Consider the following 10,542-nt stretch of genomic DNA (forward strand, 5'->3'; position numbering starts at 1 on the left):
TTTCCCCTTATTTCCACCCCCCCCTTTTTTTCCCCCCCTTCCACTATTATTGTCTTTTTTTATTTTTTTGAAATAATTCCCTTTTCCTGCGAGAGCTGCCCCCACCCCCCTCCGCTCCCGCCCCGCTCCCCGCCTCCCGCTCCGCAGCAGCGCCGTAGGTGTGTAGACAAGAATCACAGTAATTGCGAGGGAGGGAGGGAGAGGCCGCCAGAGACCACCCTGCCCCCGACGACCCGAAGGATGCTGCTGCGGTGCCGCTGCTAGAGGACACGCTGGGATTTAGCTCGTCTCTGAGACTCTCTCTCTCCCGCTCTCTGCCTCTCCCCCCCTCTTCCTTCTCCGCAGAGGGGTCCCGGACGGGGGTGAGGCCCTTCCACCCTCTTCCTCCTCTTCCTCTCCTCCCCAGCGGCGGGAAGCCCCTCTCCATGATGCAGGCTCGCTACTCCGTCTCGGACCCCAACGCTTTGGGAGTGGTGCCGTATTTAAGCGAGCAGAACTATTACCGGACGGCGGGGACGTACGGCGGCATGGGCAACCCCATGAGCGTCTACTCGGGTCACGCCGAGCAGTACGCGGCGGGCATGGGGCGCTCCTACGGACCTTACCACCCCCACCAACCCGCCGCCCCCAAGGACCTGGTGAAGCCACCTTACAGCTACATCGCCCTCATCACCATGGCCATCCAGAACGCCCCCGACAAGAAGATCACGCTCAATGGGATTTACCAGTTCATCATGGACCGCTTCCCTTTCTACCGCGAGAACAAGCAGGGCTGGCAGAACAGCATCCGTCACAACCTCTCCCTCAACGAATGCTTCGTCAAGGTGCCCCGCGACGACAAGAAGCCGGGCAAGGGCAGCTATTGGACCCTGGACCCCGACTCCTACAACATGTTCGAGAACGGCAGCTTCCTGCGCCGCCGGAGACGCTTCAAGAAGAAGGATGTCTCCAAGGAGAAGGAGGAGGCCCGGGAACGGCTGCTGAAGGAACAGCCCAAGCCCCCCGGGCTGCCCGGCGCCGACCTCCCCAAGGAAGCCTCCTCCTCCTCTTCCTCTTCCTCCGCCTCGGCGCCGGCCTCCGAGAAGAAGGTGGTGATCAAGAGCGAGACGGCGTCTCCCGAGCTGCCGGTCATCACCAAGGTGGAGACGCTGAGCCCGGCCAGCGGCGGGGCTCTGCGGGACAGCCCCCGCAGCGCCGCCTCGCCCGCCGCCGCCGCTTCCCCAGAGGGTTCGCTGCCCGAGCATCATCCCGCCGGCAACGGGCTACCGGGCTTCAGCGTGGAGAGCATCATGACCCTGCGGACTTCCCCCGCGGGGGATCTCAGCCCGGTGAGTGCCGCTTCGGGCAGGACCGGCGCCGGTATGCCGCTGGGCTACCCACCGGGGCAGCCGTCGGGCTACAGCGCGGCGTGCAGCCAGGCCCTGGACACTAGTGGGAGCTACCACTGCAGCATGCGGGCGATGAGCCTCTACAGCGGCGAGAGGCCGGGCCACATGTGCGTGCCCCCCGCACCGCTGGAGGAGGGTCTGGCCGAGCATCCCACCGGTGCCCCATCGCCCCTCGGTACCCTGAGCCTGCCGTCGGGGCAAGAGGGTACGCTGGGGACCGGGCATCCCCACGGCGGCGGCGGGGCGGCGGCGGGGGGGCAACCCACCGCCTCTTGGTACCTCAACCACGGGGCTGAGCTGAGCCACCTGCCCGGGCACACTTTTGGCTCTCAGCAGCAGACTTTTCCCAACGTCCGGGAAATGTTCACCTCGCACCGGCTCGGGATGGAGAGCGCCTCGCTCAGCGATCACCAGGTGAGCAGCAACTCCGCCTGTCAGATCCCCTACAGATCCGCGCCCTCCCTATACCGCCACGCCGCCCCCTACTCCTACGACTGCACTAAGTACTGAGTAGCCGCGACCCCTCCCCCCGTCTAGGGCCACCCGCCAAAAAAAAAGAAAAAGAAAATGGAAAAAAAATTAAGAATGAAAAAAATTCCCCCATTAATAATAATAATTATTGGGAAAATAAATAAATCAGGAGAAATAAAACCACACCAAACGCTTCAGACGGAGGAAAATAAAATGAAATCTGACAGCTTCCCCGTGGACCTGGGGGGCCACAGAGTTTGTAGATCCCAAGCCCCATTTTGGGCCTCCTTAAATTCCAGAGAAGTAAATTCTACTTGAAAAAGGGGATCTTTCCTTAAAAAAAAAAATTAAGATTAAAAAAATAAAGGAATAATTCTATATATATATGTCTATCTAAAAGTGGCAATTTTTATATGCTAAAGTATAGGGGGTCTCAGAAAAAAATAAGTTATGGACCAATATCACAACGACCATTATACGTTTTAAAAGAAAAAAAAAAGTATATGAATATATATATATAAATATATGTCCTGGGTATTTTTTGAAGTTCTCTGTTGTGCTGTAAAAAATGTGTGGATTTCTAATCAGGCTGATTTTCAGAGCCATTAATATAATATTTAAAGTTGCATTCACTGGATTATTTTTTGTCTCGCCCAACGATTCCTAACTTCCAAATTAATAACAAGTGATTTCTTCTTCTTCTTCTTCTCTGTACAATTATGCAATAGAGTTTCTTTCGGTTTAGAGCTGTTCTTTTCACAAGACGAGGAAATAATTTATTTTTTTTTTTTGCTGGTGGATTATTATTCTTTTTTTGGAAAGAAAAAAAAAGACAAAGTATCTGATACTTTTTTATTATTATTATTATTTACGACGTGTGATGTTTTGTATAATAGATTTCACCTTGACCATTCCTAAGGACTATTTGCTTTAACCTGCTTCAAAGTTCGTTTGTTTTATGTGGTCCTAATTGTTGTACTTACCTTAAAATAAATCCATGCTGGTTTTTTTCTGCTCCAAGTCTGGCGCTTGTCTGTGTATATACGTGGGGATTTTTTTTTCCCAATTGTGTTTTTTTTTTCCTTCTTTCCCCTTTCTTTCATGCGGAAAACTGGATGTTTTTAAAACAAAGTCGTTTTCCTGGAGCCTAAAGCTTTATTACTATTTGAGAAAAGGTTTAGTTCACGTGAAGAGCTGGGATTACACGACGGCTGGGGCGGGGGGGGGGGAACGAATAGGTATTGAAGGGGGCGGTGGGGTCTGAGCACCCTTAATCCCCAAATCCCTGAGAAATGGGAAATTTGGGGAAATTTCCCAGACCTCCGAAGGGGAGAATGGAGGGGGGGGCATAAAAGGGGGGAGGGGGGGGGAATTTCTGCTTCCATTGCTCCCTCCCTGAAGTCGCAGGCCTTGCGCGGGGCTTTGCGTGTCTCGGCACCCGGAGCCGGCTCTTTCCACGACAGAAAAGAACCAAAACAACCAAAAATCCCTCTTTTTTTGTTAAAAAAACCCCACCCCAAACAAACCCAAAAGGAAGCCTGAAAAATTACGAGCGATCGCTTAAACCCGAGCTCCAAGCGCAGCCTAAAAGAAGGGGGATCGTTAATTTGGGAATCATACGGAACTTTTTCAACTCCTCTCCCGGGTGAAGATGTGGCCGGTTTTTAACCCTCCCTGTATCTATTGGAGCTTCTATTCGCGATGCCGCTCGTTGACAGATGCCGTGCCTTCCCCCCCAAATCAACCTTCACCTGTTAAAGCAGCTTTAACCGAGCCCAGAAGTGCTGGGCTGGAGGGGGATATAGCAACCCTAAAGATGTGGGAATGCCGGCAAAGCCCGAAGCGGACTTTAGGAGGGCTCTTTGGGACTTCTCAAGCCCAGTTTACCAGAGTTCGGCTCATTTTCCAGCTGCCCAGACTCTGCAGAGGCTCAGCCGTCCGATATTTCCCAGCTATGCCCCCCCTTCCACCTTCCGCAGCACCCCCCCATCATACCCCTCGTAGTCCTGGCTGGCTTAGGGAGAGGTTATACCCTGGCTGGGTTGTTAAAATCGATGATATAAATTGGTTTTGATCCGGTAAATTCCGCATGAGCGAGGGAACTGGCAAAAGGCACCGAAGCTCTCGATTTAAATGAGAAAAAAGGTCCGAGCCTCACTTGATTTGTATTTTAAGGAACATTCTTGTAAAACTCTTGCCATTTTTCCTGGCTCTCAGAGGGTGGTTTTTCTTTTTATTCCTCCTTTTTTTTTTTTGGTCTTTTTTCTTTTTTCTTTTTTCTTTTTTTTTTTTTTAAGGCAACAGAATCCAAACTGCTATTTTTAAAGAGACAAAATAAATAGGGTAAAGGATAAAAGGAACATGTAAAGGGTAAAAAACGGTGTTAAAAAACCAGTAAGGGGAAGAATTCTTCCTTGTGCCAAATCTGCTTCCCCACGAGTTTTCTCCCCTCTCTGGGAAGGGAGCAGCGGGTGTGTGCCTGCCCTCATGAAGGGGGCTAAAGTCAGTTGGCTGCCGTGGGTTTCCCCCCTCAAGGTGGAGAAATCCCGGGCTGGTGATGCTCCTGCATCTTCCCATGCTGGCTAAGGGTGCCAGGCACACGGGGATCCTTCCCCTCGACGGTGGGTAGGGATGCTGAGGGGTTCGGTGCTGCGGGATGGGGTGTCCCCTCGTGGCTCTGCAAACCCAGCCCCTCTTCCCTGCTGCTGCTGGACAGTTCCTGGGGAGGGGAGGGCTGCTTAAACCGGCCTTGGGGTCACCTTGTTGGTAGGGTTTTTCTGCATCCCATCCCATCCCATCCTGGTGCAATGCTCTCCCTGTGAGGTCTGCACTGCTCCCGGTTCCTCTCCCTTCTTTGGAGCTCTTCTCCTGCTTTGGAGGTGGTGGGATTTTGGGATTTCAGGATTTCCAGATTTCAGGAGCTTGGAAGAAAAAGAAAAGTCCTTTATGAAGTGCTGAGAGCAGTGCAGGCCTGGGAGCTTGCAGGATCGGGCCTTCCCACCATCAGGAACCGCATCCGGGGCAGGGTGGGCATCCAGCCCCATTCCCAGGGGCAGGGGCTGGGGGCTGAGAGCATCACCCCTTTGCTGTGGCCCATCCTGGGTTGGAGGCATGACGGATATCAGTCTCCATCTGCCCCTCTCTGTTGAGCCCCAGTCACCCCCATCATTGTGAGGGGATCCCTTTTGTGGGGGCTGATTTTGAAGGTGAGGTGAGAGCAAAGTTGGGGTGGGGGCAGAGATTTTTTCAGAGTTGTATTTAAAAAGCTGAGATATGGAGGTTGATAACACGATAGGCATCTGTCATGACAGGTGACTTCAGCCTGGATGGAGCTGAGGGAGAGGAAGGGAGGACGAAGGCCCAGAGTAGCTGCTGCAGAGAGCCATGGTGGATTGGGCCCTTGCAGCTGAAGGACCCTTCCCCATAGCAGATCAGAAGGGTCAAGCTCTGCCCCAGCGGGGACTTGCTGAAGCTGCTGCATGCCTGGTTGTACCAGGTTGGGGCCCAGTGCAGTTTCCAGTGGTGGATGAGGATGGTGGATGGTTTTGTGTTTTCTTGTTGCTATTTTTTTCCCCCTTCTTGCTGAGCTTCCACTAAACTACAGGTTTGTAAACCTGCCTGGAAGTCCAGACAGCTCCAGGTTTTGGGAGGAGAAAGAACAGTGGGTTTTCAGCTTGCCCACACCAGGGAAGTCCCTTCATAGGATGTCCCAGCAGCCTGGCCAAGGGAGCGTTTCCCAGGTGCTGCTGTAAAACACAGTGCCTTTAGGAAGCTCTCCCCCTCCCATGCCCCTGCACAACCCAGGCATGGAGCTGCCTCATACCCCCAAAATACTATCCCAGCTTTCCCTGGAGTTTGGCAACACGCTGTGGGAAGGTGCTGGACAGGAGGTTTTTGGGGAAGGCCACTAGGTCTTCTGTCACTTTGCAGGGGACTTTGCAAAAAGCCCGTAACAAGGACTGAAAGGCCAGGGGAGAAAGAAGTATACCCCAAAGCCCAGGTCGATATCCAGCGACCTCACACCTGTACAGGGCCGTGCACAGTGAGGGGGTGAGGAGTGGGCAGCTCACATTGGGCCCCTACAGACGTTGTGTCTAAGGGAGTCCCAGCTGGGCTGTGGAGGGAGTTGGGAATACTGATTTACACCCCTGCTCCCCTTTGGGCAGCGATGTGGTAAGGAGTGGGGAACACTGATTTACACCCCTGTCCCCTCCGGGCTGGAATGCAGCAAGAAGTAGGGAGCACTGATTTACATCCCTGATCCCCTCTGAGCTGGGATGCAGCAAGGAATGGGGAGCACTGATTTACGCCCCCCCCCACGCCCCCCTCCCCCCGCTTCCCCCGGGGGCCCCGGACGGGAGCGCTCCTCGCTGGTGCTTTAAAAGGGGCTTGTCAGCTGGAGGGGAAGGGGAACGCGTTCGGGAGCGCCTCCATCGCCGGCTCCGCGGGTTTTTTTCCCGTTCAGAGGAAGAACGACGATAACAACATCAGCAACTCCTCTCTCTGTCGCGCCGTTAGCTTCCCCGGCCCCCCCGCAGCCGTCGGAGCCGCTCGGAGGGCTGTTCCCGGGCGGATAACGCAGCCAGCTCCAGCGATGCCGCCGGCGGGATAGGAACAGCATGCAGCACACGAGCTGGGGAGAAGGAGCGATGAGAAAAGCCGCATCCCCGCCTCCAAGGATTTCCTACCGCCAAGAGGAGGAGGAGAGAGGGAAAACAAGGAGGAAGGAAGAAATTTTCCTGGGGGAGGGAACTCGGGAAGTGAGAGGGAGCCCGTGTGCCTGTCTCCTGCTGTACACGCGAGTATTGTTTTAATAATCCGTGCTTGGAGTGTCCCAAAGAGAGGGGGAATCCCCGAGGTGGGGAGAAGAGTGGGCTGTGTGGGGGGAGGCGGTGGCGACCCTCAGCAGGCTGCCCTGAGGATGCCCCAGCCGGGCTCTGCCTCAACCTTCCCCGGCAAAGATGCTACAGGGGGGATGTTCGGGAGAACTGGTCCTCAGTGTCGAGACGAGGGGAGCCCCTCCCTCCACCAGCCCCCCGCCCAAACCCTTCTTCTGCCTCCCCTTTTTTATATATTTGGGGGTTGATTTCATTTATGACACTCCGGAAGGGTCCTGCAGCTCCCGGGGACCGGCGGCTGTGTGGACAGCGGGGGAGGGATGCGGCATTACCGTTAAGGGCGGTGTTAGAGGTGTGGGTTTCCCTCCCACGCGTGGGGCTAGCCAGTGAGCAGGGAAATATCCCAAATCCCCCCCCCCCCACCCGCTTCCACCCGAGAAGTCACCTCCCTCTTGTCACCTCTCGGCTGTGTTTCCCAGGCTCGCATGGCGGCTCGCAGCCTCCAGCACCGGGCTGCGGCTCCACAGCCGTCACGCGGGTTTTTACCCCGGGGGTGAAACCCCCTCGCCCGGTGATTTGCTGGGGGAACGGCAGGACGGGAGCAGAAGTGGGCGAGAAACGTCCACGGGTGAAGGGAAGCTCGCAGGAGAGTCCGGGAGTGTCCAGTGGGAGTGGGCATCGCCAGGGCGGTGCGATGCTGGGTGGGGAACACCCCGGAACCCGACTTTCACCTCCTCCTCTGCCAGGTAAAAGTCCCACAGCGGTCCTGGGAGCTGCACTGGTGGGATATTTCTCCCTGGAGGAGGAAGGAATCCCCCTCAAACCTTCTCTTCTCTCTCTCGCAGAAATGATGCTCCACGGTGTGTCCCCGGGGTCTAACGCAGGTCTGAGCCGCAGGGGGCTGGGGAAACAGCCGACACCTCCAACTGCGTCGGAATCCCTCGGGGCCTCGGATTGAAGCTGTTACATCAGCAAATAAATAAGAAAAAAACCAATCCAACCCCCCCCCCCCCCAAAAAAAAAACAAAAAACCAAACCAAAACCCCAACACCCAAGCCCCAAAAAAACCCAACCCCACAACTGAAAACTACACCACAACTCCAACAACAGAAAACACAGCCCCAAACCTGGACGTTTATACAGAAAAAGAGCATCACAAATTCCTAATGTAAGCACCGGCCAGCTGTGTGCACTTGTAAAGTTGTTATAATCCCCCTCCTTGTTATAAACAGGAAAGTACATAATATAAAGCAACAGGCCCGCATTCACAAATACTGACCCTCCTCCCCGCGCCTGCCAAATTCCCCTTTTATGAAGCTCGCTGCAGCCCCCGGGTGTCTCCCCCGGAGCAACCCTGCTTGCCCGGGGCTGAGCCCGGGACTGAGCCCGGGGCTTGCCCTCCGCCCGCTCCCGGGTGGCCTGTCGCGACGCGGGGATGGAGGAGGAGGGGGGGACACGACACACACAGGGCCGGGCCCCTCCGCTGCTCCCAGCCGGGTCCCGGCATGGGAAAGCTGCAGGCACCGGTGAGGGACCCCCGCCACACCTGCCCCCCCCCCCGCCCATCCTCCCCGGGAAGACAGTCCTTCTTCTTCTTCCCTCCCCGCCGCAGCGCTGCTTTCTCTTCTCATCCATCCCTTATTTTTTCCTTTTAATTTTTAATAGGATTTTTTTTTTGGTGTTGTTTAATGCCCCAGTTTTCCTGCGGGGATCCTTGCCCGCTGCTCCCCGAGCTCCAGCAGTGTACATCCTGCTCTGCTGTGTGTGCTTACAGCGTCAAAGGGTGGACGTGATATTTCAAACATCAGATCAGTGCGTTTATATATTGGGTGCCCGGAAATTTTTCCAAATAAACACAGCTTGATTCGACTTGGGTGGGCAGACTTATCAACAGACTAATTCTATAAACAAATGAAGGAATAACCCGGAGACCATTGGCTGGTACCAGCAAGACACGTGGAGAGAGCTTGGAGTTTTGTAGCAATGAAATTTTAATTAATGTGGGTGGGCTGAGAACACAAACGACTGTTTATCAGAGACAATTTATTTTCCAGTGCTAAGTCAACATATAATAGCAAACTTACAACAATTATTTAACTTTTTTTTTTCCTCCTTTTTTTTTTTTTTTTTTTTTTTTTTTTTTAAGAGCTATGAAGCAGGGACAGAGGCAGAGCGAGTTCCTTCAGGCAGGGCTGGGATCTGAGCTCGCACAAATCTCTCCCCGGTGGACTCGTCCCAGGTTCTTTCCCTTCCCCATCCTTTCGCCCGGCTCCGAGGTGGAAGATCCGGAGTTACGAGCCCGCCGGCGATGAGCCACATCTACGGCAGCCACCTCTCCGCCATGGCCAGCCCATCCATGGTGTATCTCCCCGCAGCCCTGAGCTTCGCCCCCAGCGGTGCGATCTCCCGGCAGGACCCCCCGCAGAAGCCCCCCTACAGCTACATCGCCCTCATCGCCATGGCCATCAAAGAAGCTCCGGAGCAGAAGGTGACCCTCAGCGGCATCTACCAGTTCATCATGGACCGCTTCCCCTTCTATCACGACAACAAGCAGGGCTGGCAGAACAGCATCCGACACAACCTCTCCCTCAACGACTGCTTCGTCAAGGTGCCGCGGGAGAAGGGACGGCCCGGCAAAGGCAGCTACTGGACCCTGGACCCCCGGTGCTTGGACATGTTCGAGAACGGCAACTACCGCCGGAGGAAGAGGAAGCCCAAAGCCCCGGGGCCGCCGGAGGCGAAGGGCGGCGGGGCCCCCGCGGACGGTGGGTCCCCGGGACCGGCCGTTCGCCCCGACGAGCCCAAAAGGGCCAAAGGGAGCGCGGCGGCGGACTCGGGAGACGAGGGAGTCCCCAGGCCTGGCGCGGGGGAAGCGGCTCCCCCCGGGGGTTCCCCCCGTTGCGGCGGCGCCCCGGCCCCCGCCGCGCCCCGGCCGCCCGCCGCCGCCGCCGCTGCCGCCGCCCCGCCGTATAAGAGCGGCCCTCGGGGTCGCAGCTTCAGCATCGAGAGCATCCTTGCCCAGGGGCTGAGGCAGCCGCCCGCGGGGGCAGCCCCCAAGGCGGCCCGGGAGAGCCCGGTCAGCTGCCTCGGCGGGTCCCTGGTCGCCAGCGGCGGTTTCGGGCCGGCCCTCAATGCCTCCCTCATGCTCGACTCCCAGGTGCACGGGAGGCTTTATCACATCGGCATCCCTTTCCTCTCCTGCTTCCCCCTCCACTTTTCCGAGGCGGTATTTAATTTTCAGTAGTTGCCCCTTAATTATACCTTCCCCCCTCTCCCTCCCTCCCCCCCACTTCTCCCCCTTCCCAGCCCCGTCCCGGGAGTGCGATGGGAGGGAGAGACCGGACTCAGACCTCACCAAGCGGGTAAAGACTGAAAACAAAACAAAAAAAAAAAAAAAAGGAAAAAAAAAGAGAAAAAGCCCCCCCAAAAAAGGTGTTAAAGGTGTCTCAGGATTTCAGGGCATTTTCAAGGCACATCTTGCTGCGGAGCTCTCTTTAGCTATTGCCTCCCACCACCCCTGCCAGATCGACTTTTAAAGGTAAAGCAGTTTTCTTTTCCCTTGGGTGGTGGAGGTACAGGAAAGGCAGCAGGGGTGGTGGTGGTGGTGGGGTGTCCCATGCTGGCCTTCCAAGCCCTGTTGGGTTTGCTCTGCACCTTTAGTCTTTGCATCCCTCAGGTTTTCTCAGACCTGGTTTCTGCCAAGCTTTTTGGGTCTCTGGTTTTCTTATTCTATCATTGTTTTTTGTTTCCCTTTCGAAAACCAAACCCACCCCTTCCATCTCTGGGGGGAGGAGGCTGAGTTTTGTTTTGCCATTAATACCCAGAGGTGCCTGCACATAACAATT

At 55.6% G+C, this 10,542-nt stretch overlaps 2 protein-coding genes across 2 annotated transcripts; both read left to right on the forward strand.

The window, feature by feature from the left end:
- Positions 1-425: 425 nt before the first annotated feature.
- FOXC2 (forkhead box C2) lies at positions 426-1,898 on the forward strand (the record flags this gene model as incomplete). Its single annotated transcript, XM_084270156.1, has 1 exon — positions 426-1,898. The coding sequence occupies one exon, from the start codon at positions 426-428 to the stop codon at positions 1,896-1,898; it is 1,473 nt and encodes a 490-aa protein (XP_084126282.1).
- Positions 1,899-9,005: 7,107 nt separating this feature from the next.
- FOXL1 (forkhead box L1) lies at positions 9,006-9,941 on the forward strand (the record flags this gene model as incomplete). Its single annotated transcript, XM_084270298.1, has 1 exon — positions 9,006-9,941. The coding sequence occupies one exon, from the start codon at positions 9,006-9,008 to the stop codon at positions 9,939-9,941; it is 936 nt and encodes a 311-aa protein (XP_084126424.1).
- Between the last annotated feature and the right edge of the window lie 601 nt (positions 9,942-10,542).

Source organism: Gallinula chloropus (genome assembly GCF_964237585.1).
Source record: "Gallinula chloropus genome assembly, chromosome: 13".
NCBI classification, from domain to species: domain Eukaryota; kingdom Metazoa; phylum Chordata; class Aves; order Gruiformes; family Rallidae; genus Gallinula; species Gallinula chloropus.